General features: G+C 39.6%; 2 protein-coding genes across 3 annotated transcripts; both read left to right on the forward strand.

Moving 5' to 3' along the window:
• The first annotated feature begins 364 nt into the window (after positions 1–364).
• Positions 365–6,625, forward strand: ppp1r7 (protein phosphatase 1, regulatory (inhibitor) subunit 7). Of its 2 annotated transcripts, none has more exons than XM_003438139.5 (10): positions 365–508; positions 1,228–1,323; positions 1,516–1,571; positions 1,791–1,856; positions 2,034–2,164; positions 2,267–2,429; positions 2,585–2,701; positions 2,786–2,890; positions 3,000–3,086; positions 3,776–6,625. In XM_003438139.5, exons 1-10 carry the CDS (start codon positions 409–411, stop codon positions 3,950–3,952), a joined length of 1,098 nt encoding a protein of 365 aa, XP_003438187.2. In that variant the 5' UTR covers positions 365–408; the 3' UTR covers positions 3,953–6,625. The 2 variants fall into 2 exon arrangements, with proteins under 2 accessions (XP_003438187.2, XP_025755822.1); XM_025900037.1 differs by lacking the exon at positions 365–508 and adding an exon at positions 545–629.
• Positions 6,626–8,454: 1,829 nt separating this feature from the next.
• On the forward strand, positions 8,455–24,165 carry ubxn7 (UBX domain protein 7). The gene is made up of 11 exons (XM_003438138.5): positions 8,455–8,592; positions 13,619–13,772; positions 14,082–14,146; positions 14,279–14,344; positions 14,491–14,603; positions 15,818–15,964; positions 19,947–20,037; positions 20,522–20,652; positions 20,984–21,491; positions 23,070–23,149; positions 23,284–24,165. The coding sequence occupies exons 1-11, from the start codon at positions 8,487–8,489 to the stop codon at positions 23,443–23,445; spliced, it is 1,623 nt and encodes a 540-aa protein (XP_003438186.4). The 5' UTR covers positions 8,455–8,486; the 3' UTR covers positions 23,446–24,165.
• Positions 24,166–24,906: the final 741 nt, after the last annotated feature.

Genomic DNA, 24,906 nt, shown 5'->3' on the forward strand with positions numbered 1-24,906 from the left:
ATTGCTAATTGCTTTTAAATGTGTAGCTTTTAATTGTCCCATGCTGCAGGGCAACTAAGAACTAACCCTACAACAACTCTACCAACCTGATGCTAGGCCCGATTTTTTGTCCCAGTCCAGCTCTAACTGCATGTATAACATCTGCTGAACAGATCCTTCAAAAAAAAAAACTGCACTGTGCAGTCTAGCAGATTTATATTCAGGTGTACCGTGTGAAATCCAATAAGTTACAGAAAAAGAGAGGAAATAAAAGCAGCTTGCATTTGAAATTATATACTGAATAATGCAAGTTCAATAACGGTACTTTCTTGTCAACTAGTGTTACGTTTATGTCCTGAGTTATATAAACCTTACCGTATAATTTGTTGATGCTCGTTTCCAGCGGCCTTCAGCGCCCCCTTGTGTCTGATGTCAGCGTATGCTTCCACTGGATTGGCTGCGCGGTTGTCAGTAGTGTTTACAGGAAACATGGCTTCCCTGTCTGTTGGAGAGCTTCAAGAAATGGAAGGTGAGTAGCCAAATTTTCAAGGGTGCAGCCGCGTTGTGATCGTTATAGCTTGTTAGCCTGGCAGCCATTTGTTTAAAAGAGTCTTTTTTCATCTGAGCACGCTCCTTGATGTTTTTCTCTGGTGACTAACCAAACCTTCATCCTTGCTTTGCTAGCTTACAGGCTAATAACAAGACGCTAGCTGGCGATATTAATTTAACGTCAGTTCATGCTATCTTTATAAAGGCCATCTACAGCGGCGTTTCAGGGTGTGTTGGGTACCCCATGGTCATAGACGTTTATTTTTTCCTCGACCATGCAACATGTTTCAGATTCAGCTCGTAAAAGCTGCTAGCTGTGATACAGTCAGCTACCTAGCTGGCTAACGTGCTTAGCAATGTGTCGCCCGTGTGTTCAGTAGGTAACGCGCGTTCAAACTGATTTTAAAAAATGAAAATAAAGCTGGGACACATCCCGCAACATTTAATACGAATAGGTAAAATCTGTGGTAGTGCTATCCCATTTTTCCACACATTTTTCCACAATTTGAGCGCGTTACAGAGCACAGAAATGTGCACTATCACGATCTAGTGATAGTGGAGACAGAGGGTGGCTGCTCCAGATAAACCTGGGCTTGGCATCATCTAAGTGTGTGTGTGTGTGTGTGTGTGTGTGTAACCGGTCGGAAGCTGTGAATCTTTGTTGAGGTTTTGAGGCTCTCTTCTGTCTGCGTACTGTAGTGGACCGGAGGGGAGAGTCTGAGGAGTCTGGTGATGATGAAACCAGGAGGAAGAGCATCAATGGCGATGTGGACCCTAATCAGCCCACTGCTACGAGTAGGTCATCATCACCTCCTACCCAGCCACACAGAATGTGCTTTATTTTACAAATTAGGCGTGCTGCTTGTGTTATTTTCACATGGATACTTTCTTAGATAAAATCTTTATGTGGCAATATTTAATTTTTTTAATTTTTTGATAGCAGTGGATGCTTTAATTTTATTTCATTTATTCTTGCTCATATTAAAGGTAAAGAAGAGTCTCCTGTTGACATGGACACGATAACTTTGGACCCTGAGGAAGAGGTCAGTGGAAGTTTTGAAGAAAATGCCTTTCATCTCTGATGACTTTTGTTTGTAGTTTAAGAAAGTGAAGACGATAGTGTTAGAGCTCATAATAACAGTAGGTTTTTTGTTTTTTTTAAATTTGAACTTCTTTGTGTAAATCTGTATGTAGGTGCTGTGCCATAACGGCAATTAACCATAGACTGCCTGATCTCTTACGGTGTCTATATTTCTTTCTAGGATGTTGATCTTGTTCACTGTCGTATTGGAAAGATTGAAGGACTAGAGGTGCTACAGAAGGCTAAAGTAAGTATTATTTAGGTGATGCGTTTGGCGGCAGTGTCATTACCGCCTGAGTCTTATTGGCATTTTGGTTTCATCTGCATTTTTTTTTTTCATATCTAAAATAAGGACCTATCTAATGCGCCATAATTCTGCTCTTGATGGTATCCTCTTTTATTTTTGCCTCTCCTCTGCACGCAGACGCTCTCCTTACGGCAGAACCTCATTAAAAAGATAGAAAACCTCGACAGTTTGAGTGCCCTGCGGGAACTAGATTTCTATGACAATCAGATCCGCAAACTGGAGAATCTGCACAACCTCACGGAGCTGGAGTAAGTTTGACAAAACTGTGCTTCTTACGTAAGCCTGAACAAAGGTCTCACATATCAAGGTATATTTATTCTGAGAGGGACTGTTGTTTTGACAACCCACAGGCAGCTTGACGTGTCATTTAACGTTTTGAGGAAGGTGGAGGGTTTGGAGCAGTTGACTCGGCTGAAGAAACTTTTTCTGCTTCACAACAAAATTAGCAGCATTGGGAATCTGGAGCACCTCACAGGTCTGGAGATGCTGGAGCTCGGCTCCAATCGCATTAGGGTGAGATACAAAGGGACTGTGCTGCACTGAGAAGTTGTTTTGAACTCCTTATGTAAATAATGGGTTTTGTTTGCAAAATATAAATGACGATTTGTTGGAAAATGTAAGTTGTCATGTAATTTTGAAGTGTTGCCTTCATGTTGTTGTGTTCACAGGTCATTGAAAACCTGGATTCACTTACATCTTTGCAAAGTTTGTTTCTTGGCACTAATAAAATAACAAGGCTTCAAAATCTGGACGCTTTACACAACCTGACTGTTTTAAGCATCCAGGTATCCTCACATACATTCATCACTTGATTACAGTTGCACACGATCCAGACAACAGATAATCATTGGGTTTGCATTTACTTGCAGAGCAACCGGATTACGAAAATTGAGGGGCTTCAGAACCTTGTCAACCTGAAGGAGCTCTATCTGAGCCACAATGGCGTTGAGGTCATTGAGGGGTTGGAAAACAATGTAAGTTATAAACTTTCAGTCCCACATTTCCAAAACACATAAAAAAAATAGGGTTCCATACTGTTGAATTGTGCAAACATGTAACAGCAATGTTTGTTTTTCCGAACAGAAAAAACTCACCACCCTCGACATCGCAGCCAATCGAGTAAAGAAAATAGAAAACATCAGCCACCTGACGGAGCTGCAGGAGTTCTGGGTACAGATAGTTTGTTTGACATGTTGTTTAATGTACAGCCTCAGTACAGACAGCCCATCTTCACTGCTGACAGTTTGACAGAAGAAGAAAAGTTTCTTAGAACATAGAAAATTTAACGTCGGCATGCATTAAAAGGCAACCATCATCAAATAATTAACTACACCTTTGCTTGTTAATAAAAATTATGACATTGTGGGTAGGGAACAGATCCTGCTGAGGTGGAGGTATGCACTGGAGAAAAGAGGAATGAGATGGGTAGAAAAGTGAAGATGCAAGGAGTAGAGGCAGTGAAGGTGGATGAGTTTAATTCCCCAGGGTCAGTCATTCAAAAAAACAGTGCGCAGAGATGTGAAGAAGAGAGTGGAGGCAGGGTGGGTGGATGTAATGAAGGCGGACATACAGAGGGCTGGTTGGACAGGGAGCAAAAATGACAAAATAAATGACAGAAAATTCAAAGTAAGACATAATTAGTTAAAGTACCCGTGTATTTGTATCACATAATTTTTTTGTTGAGCAGCACATTTAAAACAAAGCTTTCTTAAAAGTACATTTTTGTTGCTACGTTCAGTGTGTTGCTCTTTAAACAGTCGGTCAGTACTAAAAAGTTTCAAAGTGTAGTTCTTATATTGTTATGAGTTAAGCCGATGGTGCAACCTCACTGCTCTTGTTGTTTTGTATTATCTCCTCAGATGAACGATAATCAGATAGATAACTGGTCTGATCTTGATGAGTTGAAGAACGCCACTTCTCTGGAGACGGTCTACCTTGAAAGAAACCCTCTACAGAAGGATCCACAGTACCGGCGAAAGATCATGCTGGCACTGCCCAGCGTACGCCAGATCGACGCCACCTTTATCCGCTTCTAAGCTGCAGTGTACGATTTACCTGCCAGCTTCACAGTGTTCTCCCTCACCTCCCTGCCTGTCCTGCCTACACAAACAACAACCTTTCGATTCACATTGGCGTCACTCAATTATATAGCCGCGTCACACATTCCAACATATAGCTCACCCACTGCTCACTCAACATACATGTATGCATGTATGCACTCATTCAAACCTTGATCTGTACTTTTGTGTGGAAGCTTTTATTTATTAAGGTGGACCTGTGAAAATGAAAAACTACCGTACACTCATTTCCACATTTTTTTCCTCTGCACTTTTTTCCCCCCCTTGTGTTGTTTTGCATTTGGGATGTGCTGTTCTCAGTCATGAAGTTCAGGAAATTATGAAATCAGTCTTATTTATCACACTATTGAAGTTTCACTGTTATCATAACAGAGGAATTCTTAACATTGGAGGCATTCTTGTATAGTTAAGGGATTTTGGGAGTTTACTTCTTTCGGTTGGGCGGAAAAAGGCTGGGGGGGTTTTTGGGCAGGGATGTTGAAACACATCGAGTAAAAGAACAATTCAGCGTTAAAGGGAAAGTCTATAACATAATAGAAGCTGCTTAAGTTAAACTTTAGGATATGGCTCACCAAGCTTCAAAACTGTTCCAAATTTATTACCAACTGTGACAGTTTGGGAAGCCTCTAAAACGAAGCTCACAGCGCCATAATGACATCATGCTGACATCAAGCAGCATGATGGAAAGCGGATCCTTTACGGCTTGATTTACCATTTTAATAAACTGGTTCTGTTACTTACAGAAGGGGGGATTTTTTTTCCATGTCCAGCAGCCTTGTCTGTTCCTTGTTCAGAGATTTTACAGCTTATAGATCCATTTGCTGATTAACAAAACTGACCTCTGCAGTAAATAAAACTCATGAGAATGTAAGAACAATTAATGTGTCCATAATGATGGTTTTGTAATCAGTGGTGCCGTCACTTTTAGTTTATTTTAATTTTTTAGCCTTTAATGCATCACTGATTACTATGACAGAATATTAGGGCCACATTGGGAAAAACAAAAACATTGTTGCTCATTTTGAGAATAAAGATAAAATTTCGAGATTAAAGGCGAAATGTGGAGATTACCGTTGTTGTTTTGAGACCAACTGCCACGGTCGCACTACCCTCTAAAAATGCCTTGTTTACATGAGTTAGTGAAACAAATTGTGATCAAACATGCATCCTCTTTATTGGACGAGAGTGTAACCACGGGTAACCTCGCATCTGTCCACTGCCAGCCATTTCATTTCGTACAAATCAGCTCTTCTGTGTTTGTGTGTTTCTGTATAAACTTTTCAACGTCCTTAAAAGAGAAATCATTTCCTTACTTGTTACTCAAACTGATTCTGAAGTACGATTTTACTAACCAGGGGGTATGAAAACCATGCTAGTTTGTCTCGAAACAACAACTGTATTCTCCACATTTTGACTTTTTTTCTCAAAATGATTGATTTTTTTTTCTTAATGTGGCTGTAATACTTCATAGATTACAGCTTTAGATTTCTTTGGCTAAAAAAATGCTCATAAAGTTTATTTGAACTGATAAAATCAAAATGTAGATTTTTCCTTCATTTACATTCTATTGGCTGGTTTGATCTCATGATAACTAATGTAAGATAGACTATTAATGCTGCTGGTACAGACAGTCTTTATAAACTACTAAACTACATTCAGCAGATGTGTGAAGACACTGCATTGATTCATTTGGCATTTAGGATGGCTTCAAAAAAAAAGAATTTCTGTGTATTTATTGACAAGATTTAATACAGGATTTTCTCAGATCAAACAATACAATGACTGCCTGGAACCAAAGTTAATAGATTACTCTTTGGGTCTCCTGTATATAGTGCTCCTGTATATGCTTGAGTGCACTTGGTTTTATCCCTGGTACAATTAAAATGCGATGCATCTTTTATATGAAATATGAACTCCCCACCTCAGGGCTTTTAAGTTCACACGTGAATATAGTAGAGAAGCATCAAATTTATGTGTATTAAATGAGAAGTGCTAAACTAAGTGCTCCCTTTGCACTCATAATTATAACCTGATTTTATTTGGATTCATTGGAAACCTTTGAATTGTTAAAAGTACCCTGAGTTGGCATTTAAATCTCCCACTGTAGCCTAAAACCCACGCTGAAATGTTGGTTTCTATCGTAGAACAGCTGTTTATTGTGATTATGATCACAGCCTTTTTAAATCCAGTTGCTTGTGATCGTAAGCATAAATTAACAGTAGAACAATTATCAGACTATCAGCACTGACGTTCTTGCTAATTGAAATGAATGTAATGTTATTTTTATATTCAGCTTGACTGAAACTGGCCAGTGGGATTGAAAGTATCACGTTGTGTATTTGTAAATAGTTTGGACATGCCATGATGTAGAAAGTCAGTGCCATCATCACCTTCCCTTTGTAAAGTGACATTCTTTTTCCTCTTGTTTTGTTTTCACCCGGCAGAACAACAGATCTGTGCGAGATACTATAGTTTAAGATGACATGACTCTGACTGGTCACTGAAGGAGCAGCTGTTCAGATTGCTGTTTGCTCCTTGTTGTTAGGACTGAGTCTTCAGGTTTTGGGCTTGGTTGATGCCGTTTTCAAACTGAATGTATGATGCAAATAACAATAAAATGACACTACTTAAGAAGCGGGTTTGTGTAGTTTTAATTTCAAAGATAAAGAGTCTCATAAAGCACAGCTGTGAAACTTAATTCACCGTCAAATGATTATGTAGCTGGGTATTAAAGGATCCTTTATTATGACAGCTGCTTAATAAATTAGATTTGCTATATTAACAGCCAAAACAATAACAACACACTCTATGAAGCCCCGCAGCTCATCATCTGTCTGAAACAAGCTGTTAGCTGCATAGCCATTTAAGCCAAACTTTGGGTCTCCGGTGAATTAGAACTCATCCTATTGGCTGCCCCCAGCAAACAGATGGTTTAAATCACAGGTGGGTGGGGCTTGCTATGCTCACATTTTAGGGGACGTCCATCATGAGTCATCATACAGACTCAAGAGCAGGAAAATATATAAGAGTGTGATGTGGACCATAAAGTCTGGCCTCAAAGGGACTGCTTTTGCATATGAAACTTTGGCCATGTTTATTAGCAGTATTTGTCTTTTTGTTTATGCATGCATTACGTATGTATCTGACAATAAGGAAAAGCATAATGAGTTTCTTTTAAGTTAAAGTTACTGGACTTTGACTTTAAACAAAACTTAATTCCTTAATTAAAACTTAATTTCTTGAAAATCTAGATACACTCACCTGCCACTTCATTAGTTACACCTTGAAATACACCTTGTTAGTTCCCTGTTTTCTTTCAGAACTGCCTTAGTTATTTGTGATTCAGATTCAACATGATGTTCAAAACATCCTTTAGAGATTTTGGTCCATGTTGACATGACAGCATCACACAGTTGCTGTAGATTTGTCACTTGCACATCCATGATGTAAATCTCTACTTCCACCACATTTCAAAGGTGCTGTATTGGATTGAGATTTGGTGACTGTGTACGCAGTTTGAACAGAGTGAACTTATTCAAGAAACCATTTTGAGGTGATCTGAGCTCAAGTCTTCTATTGTTCAATTTGCCTGTAGGAACTCTTATCTGACAGTAGTGGCACCCGGTGTGGTCTTCTGCTGCTGTGGCTCATCTGCTTTAAGGTTTGACGTATTGTTTACTTAGAGATGCTGAAAGAAGTCTGGTTTGTCACCTCTGACCTGTGGTATCAACATGGCATTTTCACTCAGAGAACTGCTGCTCAATGGATATTTTCTGTTATTTTCAAACCATACTCTGTAAACCCTAGAGATGGTTATGTAGGAAAACCCTAGCAGATCAACACCTTCTTAAATATTCAGACCGGCCCGTCTAGCACCAACAACTATCCCATTTCTTCCCCATTCTGATAGTTGGTTTAAATTTAAGCAGGTAATCTTGACTTTGTCTACATGTCTAAATATGCTGAGTTGCTGCTATGGTATTGCTATTGGCTGATTTTGATATTTGCATTGATAAGCAGTTGAACAGGTGTACATAATGAAGTGACCAGTGAGTGTAGATGAGTGTAGATATGTTGACTGAATTATGACCAGGTAAATTATGTATGAAATATAGCAGTCTACACACAACATTATCATATGAATAACTCTGTGTCTACAGCACAGAAAATGTAACTAGCTGGTCTCAGTTTCTGAATATGAATTAAAGAAAGGTTTATATTTTTAGCAAAATAGCAGGAAAATAAAGAGAAATTTTATTAATTTTTATTACTAAGGTAGAAGGGTATATAATATAATATAATATAATATAATATAATATAATATAATATAAAAAAAACTGTGTAAAATTCCAACACACGTATTTTTTTACGTAATAAGCCAGCAACGGCAATTGACTTTAGTTCATTAAAACTACATGACCCAGAATGCAGCACTATTGTTACGCATGGGGTCCGCGTCGCGCCGGGCAGGGGAAAAATTACGACTTTGCGCATGCGCCTCATCTATGTTGTTGTTTGTGGCGGTAAGATGGCGGCGCTCGGAGATACCTCAGCTCCGGGGGTGAACGGGTTAATACAACAATTCACAGCAATAACAGGTAAAAATAACATTTTAATTAGCGTTTATTTCACTCAGTGGATTTTTGTGCTCATATAGGAACACTTCCCTCGCCGGATAAATCTTGAAATCCGTGCGCAGATGAGAAAACGGGCGTTAAGTGTTGCTCTTGCTCCTGCGCTGCCAGTGGTTTGCAGAGGGGAAAAAGCACAGGCAGTTATCAGCTAAACTCAAGTGAAAGACTCGGAAAATGAACCTTTAAGCCGGCAGCTTTGAAAGTTATTTTTAATCATCACTTAAAAATGTCTGCTTTTCTTGTTAGTGCTCGTTACAGACACAATCTCGCTAACCTAGAGCGGTTTTTATGCTCTTTTTTTGCGTGGCGTGTTGCTCGATAATGTGGAATGGAGGTCGGCTGTTCAACATTTCCCTTCTTCATCACCACCAGCCAGACTTCATGTTGTTACTGTCACTATGGCTCTGGCTGTGGCCCCAGACACTATTTATTGGTCACAACCTGAGGACTCCGAGTGTCAGCGCAGACACTATCTGTAGTTTATCAGCACTTTGACACAGTGGACGGTGTTTTTTAAGTTATTAAGCGGCAAAGAAGAGGGAGACTCTGTTCAGGGGCTGCTACTTGATACGGACATGCGCAGTACAAACGAAATCTCATCGTCGCCCCGCGGCACTCCGCTTAGAAATACTACAGGTTCATTCAGATGTGGAGTGTCCAAATCACTGTCACGACGTTGTGGACTACCGCCATGTGTGACATTAAGGCTTTTTGCATTGTTCAGGTGTTTTCGCACATTTCCGTTTATTTACCAAACATCGCGTGGTATATGCGGAGCATTTCCGCCCACCAAACCTTTTCTGAACTGAAACTGAACTATCACGCGGTTGTTTGGCGTTAACTCATTTCACTATAGTGATATAGCGTTAGTTTAAGATGTGCTTTCTTTGTCCCAAAAGTTGGGGAAACTCAGTTAAATAAGTAAAGCATTTTTTTTTTCATTTAAAATCAAAATAAATATAAAAGGTAAAATAAATGTGTCCATTGTCAAAGTGACATGTGGTTGCTTCTGTGACCACATATACGGAAAAACAAGTAATCAAGTACTAAGATACTACCAAGTTACTAAGTACTACGAGACTATGTTGTCACATGATAATAAAAGCATTTGATCCCTTGAGTGAATAAAACACGTGTGTATGTACTCATAATGTTTAGTGAGCTGGTTATAACTTTACTCTGGGCCTTATGTGGAACACTTATAGCATTACACAGTGAAGTTTGAACATTTAAGATTTTTTAATGAGGTCAGTGTTGCTGTTTGCCACACTCTGTGCTTTGCTTTCGCCCAGTTATATGATTTTATTGATACTGCTGACAGTGTTGTTAAATTATTGGTGAGGTTTGCATAAAGCAGAAAGAAGACTTGATCCGGTATAATACAAAAAAAGCGGACAAAAGGTTCACTGTCATGAGTTTGATGTGATGCTGGTAGGGATGGGTATCGTTTAGGTTTTATCCGATACCAGTGCCAAATTGGTACTTTTGAAACGGTGCTTGAATCTGTGCTTAAAGAATGGAGAACACAAACTTCGTCCAAAAACCTCTCATGTTTTTATTTTTAGCAGTCTCTTTTTTTCTGCAAAATGATAAGAACCGTAACAACATATAAACATCATCTGTGCAAAGATTTATGTTTTTAAAGTGAAACAGTGAAAAATTACAGCGCTGTCAATACATGAATATCCAGACGTTGTACAAAAATGTCCAATTCTTGCACACAATTGGACACCATGCCACTTGATTTTTTTTAGGTATTTAAGAGCAGTCATTAATTAATTTTATTAACATGCCTAAAAATGCTTTTTTTTAAAAATGCGTTTTTGAAGAATTAACCATACATTTACATGGTAATGGGCCTTTTCTGCCATGGAGCACGTAATTGGTCTCTGGCCCTTTAAAATCTGAGGGGCTGTAACTTTGGTTTCTTTTGGTCAATTTGCATGATTGACACCTCTTTTTAATTGTTTGAGCCAATATCTTGATGCATTCTCAATCATCCAGGGAAGTAAATCTCCAAAAGTTGAATCTGTTCATCTGGACGTAGCGTTTTGTGGGAGAAACGTTTCGTCACTCATCCAAGTGACTTCTTCAGTCTCAGAGTCTCAGCCAGTAGAGTCACAGTAACGATGCCACGTTCACGTTACGTCAACCAATCAGACGTTGTAATGCCAAAACCCACGTGGGCCCAAATTTACTGCATGTGACGTCTGTCCAGTCACGTGTCTATAGGTGGGTCTAAAATGGAGGTTGTTGACGGAAAACGACTCTGATGCGGCTAGGTAGGCGTGGTAACTGCTGATAATCACATGGCTACCGGCTACCGGAGAAAATAACGGAGGAAATCTGGACGGTAAGCCAATGTCTGTCTTAGCGCATTTGCGCCGCTGTGTGTTTTTGTGGTCTTCTTTTGCCGCTCATTCAGTGAATTTTGGTCAGAGTGTGGTGAAACTTGGTGTTTGGAATTGGTGATAGGCTGGTTATCTTCCAGCGCTATCTTTAGCCGGTTACATGAAGTCTGGAGAATTTCTGGTTCGCCTTGTTTGTATAGCGGACTTGTGCGCATTTACATAACTGCTCGTTTAATCATGGCTTGTTTTCGTTGAGTTTGGTGGTTGTAGAAATGGTTTATATGACATTTTAGCTGAGATTCAGAGGTTTCTGTGGATACCACACGTCTGGACTTATATTTCTCACCCCGTGTTATAACCGATTAAACGTGATCTCCTCCTTTTTGTTCGCGGTACCGGGGGTGTGGGGCTTAAAGCACTTGTTGCAGGCTGCTGAGTTTGCATCTTTTGCTGTGAAGTACAGCCAGACTTTTGACCGCTTCGCCTTGGGCATTTTTAATCTGTAGCTCTGCTCTAAAAGAACATACGTACCTGGGCCCGCCTACTATCCTTGTAAAGGTAAAATGATTGGCTAGAATCCAAAGTGTATGACATCTCAAGAAAAAAAAAAGCACCGAAATAAAGCACCAAAATGTGCGCTGCTTTTCGGTCTGGTTACTACTGTTTATGTCAGAACCGAAACCGGTACCCATCCCTAGATGCTGGTGACACCTTGGTGTAGTGGTTAGTACCGCTTTGGAATCCATCCTTGGTACTCCAGCTTCCTCTAATAGTCCAAAGACATGCTTGTTTAATTGGTGATTCTAAATTGGCTGTAGGTGTGAATGTGATGGACTGGGAACATGTCCAGTGTGCCCTGCCTTTCTATGAAACTTGGGATAGGCTCCAGCCTTATGTGACCTCACAAGTGAAAGATGGAAAGCTAGACTGTGATATACCACTCTCAGAAAAACATGAGCATTGTAATATAGTAACTAGGGATTGAGGAAAAAAATGATAGAGCGAAGTATGATGATATTTTGTGTAGTGATGTTGTATGAATACAGGGACACTAAATATTGCTATTTTCTTAAAAAAGTTTAAATACCCTGGGAATACTGCAAACAAGGAGGCTGATCTAATGCACCACCATCCCGAGATAACGTTAGCCAAGCAAAATTAAACTAAATCAACTCAACTGAAAAACTATCCAACACTGGTGACACTTAGCTTGACAAAGCAACTACCTAATTCACAGCTAATGGCTAATTCAAATGAGTAAAAATAGGACAACAGCTTCCTTGTATATAAAAATAATAGGCTGTATTTAATATTTTTATATTCTGTGACCTCAACTTGAGCTAACTAAATGTTTATGCCATTGGTGATTGCACGGGTTGCCTGATAGGTGGTAACCTTTCTGCAAACAGTAACAGTCTCACTTGGACTGACTGCAATCAGCTTCAGAGAGATTGTTGGAAGTTTACAAATAATTGCGTCTAATTTATTCATGTAGACAGATTCCTAACATGTTGCCATCGGTCTGAATGAGTCGTGAGCACAGCTCGAGGAGGACTGAAGTGGCTGCCCACTGGTTGTATTCTGGTAATATTTCTCACCCCAACTGGTTGCAGCAGTTGGCCGCCTTTCCCTGAGCCTGGTTCTGCTGGAGGTTTCTTCCTGTTAAAAGGGAGTTTTTCCTTCCCACTGTCGCCAAAGTGCTTGCTCATAGGGGGTGATATGATTGTTGGGTTTTTCTCTGTACGTATGGTTGTAGGGTCTACCTTACAGTATGAAGCACCTTGAGGCAACTGTTGTTGTGATTTATTAATAAATTGAATTAAAGATGAATTATGAACAGGAAGGTTGCTGAGTGTAACTGTTAAATGTTAATTTCTGTGTATATAGACAGCAACAGATATGTGATTTTCAACAAATTGTCACAGTTAATTGCTGTATTAACTAAAATAGACTGCCTTTAGTTACCAACTTGACCCCATTTATTTGCAGACCAATAGCAGACTGTCTTATGGCAACATTTATGGCAGGTTTTAGTGACAGTGTTGGTTTGCTTGACAGTCTTTTATACCAAAAAAATATAAAAAAAAATATTTTATCACACTAATGTAATTAGGGGCTGGCCAATAATTTTTTTTTTTTTAACACAAATACCAATATTTGATTTTCAGCCAGTATATTGTTTTATTTTGTTTAGGTAGTCAAAACAAAAAATGTTTGTCATGTGTGGTTATTTATGATTCCCTACTAAGATAATATGACAATGAATTTTAAAAATAAACTTTTATTGTCATGAGAAGTGGTAGATTACTCCTTTATACTCTGCCCAAGTCTGCTTAGATTAGCAGGTTGTTGTTTGTGGTGATTCAAACATGAGTTGCCAACAGGAAAAAAACAGAGTGCCCTCTAGTGGGCAAACTATACAACGTTATTCATTTTTATTTATCGGCATCTATGAGATTTCCAATACGGATATATTAGCAAATACCTTATAGCTACTGGTTGAAAATATCGGTCAGCTGATATTTGGCTCTAAAATACAATGTGCCACTATGAATTTCTCAATGTTATTTGTTAATCTGTAAACATTTGTGAATGCATTGTGCTCATGGTTAGTGCCTAAATATCTAACTCTTTTCCAGGAGCCACAGAGAGCGTAGGAAAACATATGCTGGAAGCATGCAACAACAACCTGGAGATGGCAGTGACCATGTTCCTAGATGGAGGCGGGATTGCAGAGGAGCCCAGCACCAGCTCCAGTTCTGCAGCGTCAAGCAGCAGAGCGCCCTCTACAGAGTAAGCTGTGACTTTTCTCTACAAGCCTACATCAGACAAAAGTAAAACAAAATCCACAGAGTTAGTTTGTTTGCTTTGATCATGTTTTATTTCAAAAATAGAAATATTCAAATTTTCTGCTGATTGTTTATCTAAGCTTAGAATCTGTGTTTACCACAAGCTGACAGGAAACGAAAAATAGCATTCGTTTCATTGCTTCCTTATCATACTAAATGTTGATTGTTTCTAATATGATTATAGAGATCTTTTACAGCTGATTGCTTTTCTACATAAATAACTCTGTATATGTTGCCTTCATGCCTTCCTCAGTGAAGTGCGGGCTCCAATTCCTCAGAAGCAGGACATATTGGTGGAACCAGAACCCCTTTTTGGAGGTATGTTGCTGCTTTTATTTGTCAGTCCTGCTTAAGGCAAAGAAATCTTGATGTAGACTACCAGCTGTCTGTAAAGATGATGATTATTTTTTTATTTGTTTACTTATTTATTTTTTTATTACATATATTCAGTGCCAAAGCGAAGAAGACCTGCTCGATCAATATTTGATGGTTTCCGAGACTTTCAGACGGAAACAAGTGAGTATTTTCCAAAATGTACAAGTTAAAGCAAATCAAATGTGGTAGTGCTGTTTCCTAACAATCACCATTAAAGTCTGTCTCATTTTTCTCTTGTGGCATCTTAACTTCCAGTAATGACTGAATGAATGTTTTTCTGTTCCTAGTCCGCCAGGAACAGGAGCTGCGTAACGGTGGAACAGTGGATAAGAAACTGAGCACCCTGGCAGACCTTTTCCGTCCTCCCATTGAGCTCATGCACAAAGGCAGCTTTGAGACGGTGAGGAGTCACTCACAGGACACTGTACCCCACACCTTTATTCAGCCTGTGTGAACTTTCAGCCAAATTTTAGATGATGACTGAGTAGGTAGATGGTGAAAACCTGCAATGTCATGCCTCCTTGCTTGTGATTGCACACCACTCATGCGAAAACCTGTTCCCCCAAAAAGTTGGGAGGACTAAAATTTGTGTAAAAGCAGATTGCAATTATTTGTCATAACACAAATTTGAGTGTTTGTAGTGAAAGAAACAACATCAAATGCTTAAAATTAGAATTTTTCTCATCATCTGGAAAGGACACACTATGTTTTTCCCACTAGTTTGACTGCTTTGGAAGGGGCAGATATTTCAAAACAGCATGACCCTCACCTAAGGAAACACTGGGAAATGCTAGATGATATATACAGGTTTTAGAGCAAAATACGCCACCATTAAGGGGACTTTCCTTTTTTCTAACTTTAGGGAGTTGGTGCCAAAAATAGATATTTGTAATTATTTAGAATATGTACCAGTATCATTTCCTAAACGTATGCCAATATAAACAAAGACAGTAGAATTTTTAGCATGGTTTCAAAGAACTTCGACTTTAGTCGTAGTAACGTGATATTTAGAATCTCAAAAAGATCATTGCCTTTATTTTTTTATTTTGTAAATACATGCAGTAAGAAACATAGTTTTAAATATCTCTATATAGAATTATTATCACTTTGACCTTCAGATCATTCTATTGACCTTGAAGGAGAGGTCAGAGGTCAAATGTGACATATTTTAAATCTTTATACACCATTTTCTATATATTGACAGTATTTACCACAATATTCAGAGTCACAGTCACGAAGTCTTTTAATGGATTGTTAACACGACCCCACCCCTAAATATTTTTTCATCAGAATACATACAAAAAATTTCAATAAAAATTTCATTTACAGACAGAATTGCACACAACAACACACACAAGAATGAAGAACCGAATTTTTCACTTTCAGCATTTGATTTGTAGTTTTTGAACTATTTCCTGTTGAAATTAAGGTTTCAGTTCATTGTAAATAATCTTTTTTCTTAGTTAATTTTATTATTTGTTCTCCACCAAGCAAAAGATATGTTTTGCGTTTAAATCAAGACTTGCAGACTTAATGATTTCCATCATAAAGTAAATTTGTCTTTGTAAATCATGAATTCCCTCTAATTCCATATGTCCTTCTTTATGTTTGTAGGCTAAAGACTGTGGACAGATGGAAAACAAATGGCTAATGATCAACATACAAAATGTTCAGGACTTTGCCTGCCAGTGTCTGAACAGAGATGTGTGGAGTAATGATTCAGTGAAGACCATCATCAGAGAACACTTCATATTCTGGCAGGTATGAGGTTTTAAGAGCGCAGTGTGGTGTTTTCTATGATGCATGGCGTTATTCATGAGGGAATTTATTTAGTCCATCCATCCATCTACAGTTTGGTAGTTAGGTGTTAGCACCATCATCTCACAGCAAGAAGGTCCTGGGTTTGAATCCACTGGGTAGCGCAGGCCTTTCTGCATGGAGTTTGTATGTTCTCCCTGTGTGTGTGGGTTTCCTCTGGGTACTTGCTCCTACAGACCAAAGACATGCATTTATAAAGTTTGGGTTTTTTGTTCTACACAGGGTATAAAACGATTTTTTAAACCTGTAGGCCATACTCCTATCATGCATGTTGTATTTTTTCCCATGTATGGACAAAATTTAACAATGGTATAACATTAATTGCAGCTCAGTCTGTAGCAGTGCCACAATCAACACCTCTGGTTTATGCTACCAGAGCACTTAAACAAATACCACCCTAATTCTTGCAGCGAATACAGCAAGCCAAACCAAAAAGTACATCAAGCCTACATGTTCACAATAACGAGCAGATGTGCCTGCTTCCGAGCAGTTGAGACCGTCTTACACGTCTGCTGTGTGTAGGTGTCACTGCAGTCACATGCTGCTTATAGCAGATGGCAAACGACTGGCTTGTTCGTGGGTGGGGCGAAACAACTGCTGGAATGTCATATTGTAAGATGTGGATTATAGTCTTTAGAAAATGCAGTACTCGTTGATCAAAGGTGTTTAAAGTCTGTTTCGTGTTTAAAATTGCCTCACTATACCTACCCCTACTGGTAGGTGTAGTGAGGTGAAGTAGCAATCATTGAGCAAAGATGGGAAAGTATATTTTCAGAGCTGTAAAAAAAACAAAAGACAAAAAAAAGAAGCAATTTTACCACTTAGAGGTAAAAGGTTGGTGGGTATTGGTGAGTGAGGCTTTTCTGTTTCTGAAGTGGGGTGTGGCAGAGTAAGAAGTAGAAAACTCTGGTCCTGTTAGCTCTACAGGGCTTAAAGTGAGAGTAAAACTTCAAAGTCATGGGCTATGGAGAGGAGCAGCACAGTGGTGCAGCTGTTAGCCTCAAGATGGTCCCAGCTTGGGCCTTTTGGTGAATAGTTTTCATGTTCTATGCATAAATGCAGGAGTTCTTCCTGTTAAAAGGAAGTTTTTTTTTTTCCTACTGTCACCAAGTGCTTGCTCATAAGGGGTCATATACTGTAATTACTGTAGGGTCTTTATCTTATATATACCTAATATAAATTGTCTTCAGACAACTATTAATGTGAATTGGTGCCATATAAATAAAAAAGAATTTAATTGAATTCCTCACACAGTCCATAGAAGACATGGATGTTAGGTTAACTGGTAAATCTAAATTGGCTGCATGTGTGAATGTGAGTGTGTCAGTCTCGCTGTGTTAGTCCCATGACAGACTGGCAACCTGTCCAGGCTGTACTCCACCTGAGATAGGCTCGAGCCCGACTGTAACTCTGAACTGGATAAGTGGAAGAAAATGGGTGGATGATGGCAGGGCTCGCAAAATCGCTAGCCTGACGTCCCAGGGCTAGCGATTTTTCCAGTCGGGCTACCAAAATCTATCTCAGCCCTGCCCGTCGGGCTATCATAGGAAGGAAAAATATATGTCAATGCTTTTGCATTCTTTTGGAAATGTAGCTGGGTAATTATGTCATTGGCATCGATTAGCCACTGTCAATATGTGATGTATTGAAATCGCGTTTGAATTTGCGCTTGTTTTTTGCATTCACTTTGCAATCGCGCGAACTGTGTATAGAGAGCGACAGTACTGCAGGGCTCGCAAAATTTCAAAATCTCTGGTAGCCCTTCGGGCAGGCACTCTTCAGTTTTTGGTAGCCCAAAATAAATTTAAGTAGCCCGAATAAAAAAGAGAGCAATTTTTTAATGTTTTGTTTCCTTTACAATATTATACATTAAAGTATAATATTGTAACAGAAACAAAAATTAATCAGAAAATTGTTAAATACAAACCACAACTGTATAAAAATTACAATCATCAACTCAAATACTTGGTTCTAATTGAACAGAAATTTCCATGAACTTGTAAGAACTGTGTAGAACATGAATCAGTCTGTGTCAGATCCTGAATCTGAAAATTCCACTGAAGTCAAGGGTAAGGGGTGAGTGGAACCAAGATCTAGGCCATTTGCTTTTTGAAGTTTGCAAAACTGCTAAATTTGGCCAATGGTAGTTCACTCTTTGCAACATAGTACGCTTTTGAAAGATTTTTCAGGACTTCTGCTTGTGCTTGTTTTATTTTTAGTATGTTTTTTGCAATTGCTGTTTGTTCTGGGAAAGATATTGCAGACTGGGTGTTGCAGACTGGGTGCAGTATAATGCATTTCTTGCGTTTCTCATGGGTTCTGATGGGGTCTTTCTTAAAATTACTGGTCCCAGTTACAAAGGCGCTTGTCGACTCAAATGAAATGAAACTCACAACACACCTGGCAGAACATCATGTTATTTAGGTCGTCATAGTCCAGCCACAGAAATTCTTTTGTCCATGAAACCAAAAAAGCTGAGCTTTCTTTTTGCCTCATAGTCTGATTTGTCATAACTTTTCCGTTTTGTGGTAGGTTTTTATTTGGTTGTCCCTTCTTCAGCCAAGAAGTGACAGCCAAAGAAAAGCCTACCACAAAACGGAAAAGTTATGACAAATCAGACTATAAGGCAAAAAGAAAGTGCAGCTTTATGGTTTCATGGACAAAAGAATTTCTGTGGCTTCAGTATGACAAGCTAAATAACCAGGGGTGCACATAAGTGGTCCGCAGGTGCACATTCGCTGTCAAAATAAAAAACGCGCACCAGATAAGAAGTTGCAACGCGTGTTTGCGTACATATGATTTTCTGGAGGAGGACAGGCATTTGTTTAGAACTCTTAAAGATGTCGAAGAAGCAAGCTCCTTTAAGCAATTACTGTGGTGTTCCTCCACCTCCAAAGAAATGTCAGAAGGAGTTCGAACCGCAAAAGAAGCGTATTCTCGGAAAAGTGGTTGCTAAACAAATGATGAACGCACAGAGATTTGGTGCAGAATGTGCCGTGAAAGTCCCACTCTAGCAGACAAAAACAGTGCCTTTTAATGGGCGCAAACGCACGTTGCAACTTCTTATCTGGTGCGCGTCTTTTATTTTGACAGCGAATGCGCACATGCGGACCACTTATGTGCACCCCTGTAAATAACATAATGTTCTGCCAGGTGTGTTGTTGGTTTTCCCTTGATTTCTGAGTCGACAAGCGCCTTTGTTACTGGGACCAGTAATTTTAAGAAAGACCCCCATTAGAACACATGAGAAATGCAAGAAATGCATTATTGCTCAGTCTGCAATATCTTTCCCAGAACAAACACCAATTGCAAATAACATACTAAAAATAAACCTGAAAAATCTGTTTAGAACAGCGTACTATGTTGCAAAGAGTGAACTACCATTGGCCAAATTTAGCAGTCTTTGCAAACTTCAAAAAGCAAATGGCCTCAATCTTGGTTCCACTTATCTCTTACCCGTGACTTCAGTGGAAATTTCAAATTCAGGATCTGACACAGACTGATTCATGTTCTACACAGTTCTTACAAGTTCATAGAAATTTCTGTTCAATTAGAACCAAGTATTTGAGTTGATGATTGTAATTTTTATACAATGTTGTAATTTGTGTTTCAACAATTTTTTGATTAATGTTTTGTTTCTGTTACAATATTATACTTTAATGTATAATATTGTAAAGGAAACAAAACATCAATCAAAAAAATTGCTCTCTTTTTTATTCGGGCTACTTAAATTTATTTTGGGCTACCAAAAACTGAAGAGTGCCTGCCCGAAGGGCTACCAAGGATTTTGAAATTTTGCGAGCCCTGGATGGAAAGTTGTGGAGGGAGGTGCTTTTCCAAAGCAGTCCACCCGTCTTTGCATTATACAGTGTGGGCACACTTTAAGTCCAGTTTATATTCTATTGTTCATGTTCTTTCTCTGCAGGTATATCATGATAGTGAAGAGGGACAAAGATACATCCAGTTCTATAAGCTGAACAAGTTTCCCTACATTTCGATCCTGGATCCACGCACAGGTGAGTGTTCGTGGAAGGCTGATTGGTGATGAGGGTTTGGTGATGTACGAACACACTCAGACCATTGAGTTGTTTCCAGCTGATCAAGAAAACAAACAAATAAGTGACTTACTGGCAAGATTAAAGTACAGCTCTCACTCTGAGAGGCTTATGAAAGCAGTTTTTATTATAATTGCACAGGAAGACGATGTCTGCATGCATAATTTTTGTAAGACGTGAATAGTGTTATGAAAAATAATTTAAATGTCAGTAGTCTTCAAGAAGCTTGAATAACAGTGTTTATATCAGGAAATGGGATTGAAGCAATACTAAAGCGACAAACAATTTGATATTATGTCACAATAAACTGCGTAAATCTGCACTGTTGATCCAAACTGATGTGTGCGTCTCTCTCTCTCTTTTGTTATAATTAAATACTTAATTATTTCCTGCTTTTGGTGGCTGTTATTATTGACCGGTTCTGTTCAAACCATGTTCACATTAGGTCAAAAAATGGTGGAGTGGAACCAGCTGGATGTGGCGTCGTTCCTGGAGCAGGCAACTGGCTTCCTGGCAGAGCACGGGCAGCTCGACGGGCCGTCCTGCCACGCACCTCCTGCCAAACGAGCTCGCTCTGTGGGTCTCTCATCTCATGTGTCACCTCTAATTCCCTCTATGTTTCTGCTCTAATAAGAGCCCCTCGCTCCTGCTGTGACTCTGCTGGAATTTCCTCAGTCACACCTCTGATCAGTTTTAGAGGCATCTGGGATGTTTTTTAGGATTTTGCATCACAGCTTCAGGGTTTGGATAAATGTCATGCTATCATCCATATCAGCATATTTTAGTGCTGTGATATTTGATGTTGTCAGTGTCATGCAGCCATCCATATTGTTATAAGTCTTTGTGTTGCTTTACTCATATCTTTGTTACTTTTTTTTTAACAGTTGTACACTATTTTATCTTTTAGGAGAGTTTAATCGATGCCAGTGAAGACAGTCAGTTGGAGGCAGCAATCCGAGCTTCTCTACAAGAGACCCACTACGAGTCCTCAAATGTCCCCGAACCCCCCGATTCTCCTCGATCAGACGACGAATCGGATGCAGAGCCTTTCTCTGACAGCGAAGGGCCTTTCTCTGTTGACGGCTCAGACAGCGAGACGCCAGCACCCCATGAAGAGAAAAGTTCGACCGGCAAACACACTGCGACCCCCTCTGCAGCCACTGCAGCCCAGCAGCGTCTTCATCCTGATAGCTCCACTTCTTCCTACAGAAAATCACCGTACAAAGAAAACAACCACAGTCACAAGAAAGAGGAGAGCAAAAAGAACCACCTGGAGCCCTCGGCTCCCGGGCCTCGTCATCCCCAGCCTGATTCAGACTCTGGTGGGAATCACTGCGCCCCACTACCTGAAAGCGCAGGAACTTCGAAGATCAGCACCACCACAACCTGTGATGTGGACTGTCCTGAGGACAATGGTACGACAAATGAAAAGTATTTTAGGTTTCATGAGTGTGTGTGTGTCTGTTTTCGATGCAACCATAATAAGCTGAGCAGCAAGTTTGCTTTAAAAAAACAACAAAAATCTAAAGGCCTTTGCGGACTTGCAAACTCTGTCCGAATATTTTGTGCACTACAGTGTCAACCTATTTCACTGGATGAATTTGTGACTTTTATTCGCATTTGGAAAAATAAACAGATCTGCCCAGACAGACTACTGCACTGTAGTTCAAAGTGCATCAATACTGAATATACAATGATATGGAAATAGTAAAATAATGCTGTTTAGCCACAGGCTCGGAGCTAGACACTGCTCCGGGTCAATCAGCTCTCTGAAATTATTTCTCTTCCTCCTCAGTTGCGGTTCCAACTCTTTCAAAAACAGCTCAAACTGTCCTGCTGACATCCTGAAATATTTACAGAAGCAGTTGTGGTGCTGCTTCAACTCCTTGATCAAACCATGAAATTGTCCCTACTGCTGCCTTCTCATGAGAATTTGATGATGTTCTTGTTTAGAAACATCAGGACCATCATCATCATCGCTTGATGTTGATGTTATCTTTTCACGTCACATTTTTTTTCAGGCGAATTTTCTGCAAACTGCAAGGCTTTCTGTGTGCATCTGCGTTACACCACAAGTTTGGATCTCAAAAATTTGCTCAGGGTATTAAATCCCACTTATGCCAACATATCGTTTGTGATATGACCCTTAATCCTACTGTACTATTTGATCCCTTTGGCTGGATTTAACATTAGTTTTATTGCTGGAGTGTTTGTTTCAATCAAAATATGTACCATATATGACCAGTGAAGACTGGTACTCGGCACTAGATTTGCTGACGGTCTCTACAGTCACATCCCTTGCAGAATGTGGTGGTTGTGTGTTGCTTTTACTTGGCGAGACCCAAGTGATTAGTATGTTAGTGGTTTCACTCGTCTTGTCTAATGACAGTCTGGTGTAATATCTGTGTGCAGGTACCTTCTAGTGGTTGTAGTTCAGGAACGTAGACAGAAAAAGCAATGAGTGTAGCTACTGTGACGTCACCTATTGGTTAGTAAAGTCAAAACCTCAAGCCGAGCATTTTTCCCCGTTGCCACCTTCACCGCCACTCCACTAGTCCGAATACTGACGTCTCTACTGACAGCCTAATACCGTCGTCGCTTTGAAAGCAGAGCGTGACAAGGCCTCTATAGAACTATAGAGTCTATGAGTCGGAGGAGTCGCCCTCTGCTGACCATTAAATAGAATGCAAGTTTAAGGCAATTTATATTGGCTTCGCTTTTCAGACCCTCTAGGCCAGCCTCCTCCATACTGTCTATGGAAGTATCTGCTAGAGTAGCGATTCCTGTGTTTGTTCTTAGGACATATTAAGAAATCTAAACACAGTCTCTCAGCTGGACACACAGGTGTAGCTGTTAGGTCAAAGATCAATCCATTGTTTATCTATATGATGTGTGTTTTTTATGCTTTTTGACCTATGTGTTCTGGCATTTTTAAGTATAATGGCTTTTCGGTTCTGACAGCATCATCTTAGAAATTGTTTTGTTTTTAATAGGTCCCAAAGCCAGGTTGATGCTCCGCTACCCCGATGGACAGAGAGAGCAAATTTCATTGTCTTCTAAAGCAAAACTTTTGGTGAGTGAACCTCAAAATCACTGATATTGAAGTAAAATAAACAATAGTACATGTTTAGAATGCCTAATAAACATGGCAACATTTTTTTTAAATCTTTTTTTCCCCTACTTTCCAAATTATACTCTCTCTTTAAGGCCCTGGTAAGACATGTCCAGTCCAAGGGTTATCCTAACGAACGCTTCGAACTCGTCACCAACTTCCCCAGAAGGAAGCTCGCCCACTTGGACTATGACATCACGCTGCAGGAGGCAGGGCTGTGTCCACAGGAGACTGTATTTGTGCAGGAGAGGAACTAGCCTTCCAGACACACTCACTTTTCGCTTGTCTGTATCTCTGGTAGACCTCACCCTTTCACCAATGATGTGGGATGATGTTACTGGCCTTGATCCCATAACCGTTTGTTCTGGAGGTGGCCCTGGTGTTTGCCAAGACAGATAAGGGTGGATGGGCTACTTTCACCGCCACTCCACTAGTCCGAATACTGACGTCTCTACTGACAGCCTAATACCTTTGTAGTGCTCTACAATTGGCCAGTAAGGTGTAGTGGATGCCAGCAGTCTTTAATGTTTTTAATAAACTATATACTCTGCTCTGAGGCAGGCCTCATTTAGTTTTCAAAACTGAGGCATATCAGAACAGAATATATATCATATAGCTCGTCTTCAATTAAAAAGTTTAAAAAAAAAAGAAGAAGAAAAAAACACAAATAATAGATCACTAATTGATGATGGGCCACCAGGGACTTGTACAAAGAGACTTTTACCTCCCAGAAAGGACATTAAATCAGTCAGAGTTTATTTTCTAGCTCTTCTTGTTATTTTCTCTACCTGGGACAGGTAAAGGGAGGCTCATTCTTGTTTATTTTGACCCAAATTTGGTCTCTCACTCAGTCATTGTTGAAACAGTTGTAATTATTTGGAAGGCAGGGGCGCTAAGAGGCCAGGTCCAAAAATTACAAAGTTGTGAAAATGTGTCTTTTGATACAGAAGGGAATGAATAAAAGGTGGTACATCTCATCAGTCACACCTACACTGTACAGAGATGGCTTAGAGAGACTGATATTTCGATGTAGTCATTGTTTCCTTTCTTTTTTATATGCTGCCAAGAAAATATGCTGATGTTGAAATATAACCACCAGAAAACAAAAAGAGAGGTTCTGCTTCATCTTTTTTTTTTTTTTTTTAAATTATTTTGAATCGTTTGTGTGGCTTTAATTTAAAGTTAAAACCCCAAACCTTTGAACAGCTAACAGAGTAAATAACGTCAGATTCAGCTGAAACTACTGAGAACACAAATTTGTAGTGCACCTCACTTTAAAGATTAAGCATTTTTAGTGTGTCCATACTACGTTTTGACATGTTTTATTCGTGGAGCCTCGGTGATACCAGTAAGAGTATTTTACATCTTATGTGTAATGTACACTTCTCAAAAAAATGACAGGAACACTTGATCATCACAGTATAACAAGGATGGTTAAACATCAGGGGTTTTCACTTAGTAGCCACAGCTCCTAATGGGGATCCATCCACCTGGTTTGGTCCAGATGAAGTGACAACAGCTGCACTGGACAGGCAACTCCCACCTGTGCAGGGAAGGCCACAGACTATTGCTCCTGACTGATTTTCCTCTAGTTCTCCTTTTTGGAAGTGCCCTTGCCAACAGTGGTAGCATAAAATGATACCAGTTAGTCCAGCTCTTCTGTGATAGCATATGCAAACAGGCAGTTGCAAGGTTTTCTGTCTCTTAGTACAGCCTTG

This window comes from Oreochromis niloticus, linkage group LG18 (genome assembly GCF_001858045.2).
Source record: "Oreochromis niloticus isolate F11D_XX linkage group LG18, O_niloticus_UMD_NMBU, whole genome shotgun sequence".
Lineage (NCBI taxonomy): Eukaryota > Metazoa > Chordata > Actinopteri > Cichliformes > Cichlidae > Oreochromis > Oreochromis niloticus.

Bases quoted from the DNA above. Each gene is read 5' to 3' on its own strand.
- ubxn7 (XM_003438138.5), top strand. From the start codon at position 8,487: ATGCGCCTCATCTATGTTGTTGTTTGTGGCGGTAAGATGGCGGCGCTC. The intron at 20,653-20,983 runs GTGGGTCTCTCA...TTTATCTTTTAG, and splicing joins CTGCCAAACGAGCTCGCTCT to GAGAGTTTAATCGATGCCAG. The intron at 21,492-23,069 runs GTACGACAAATG...TGTTTTTAATAG, and splicing joins GGACTGTCCTGAGGACAATG to GTCCCAAAGCCAGGTTGATG.
- ppp1r7 (XM_003438139.5), top strand. From the start codon at position 409: ATGTCAGCGTATGCTTCCACTGGATTGGCTGCGCGGTTGTCAGTAGTG. The intron at 1,857-2,033 runs GTAAGTATTATT...CTCTGCACGCAG, and splicing joins AGGTGCTACAGAAGGCTAAA to ACGCTCTCCTTACGGCAGAA. The intron at 2,891-2,999 runs GTAAGTTATAAA...TTTTCCGAACAG, and splicing joins TTGAGGGGTTGGAAAACAAT to AAAAAACTCACCACCCTCGA.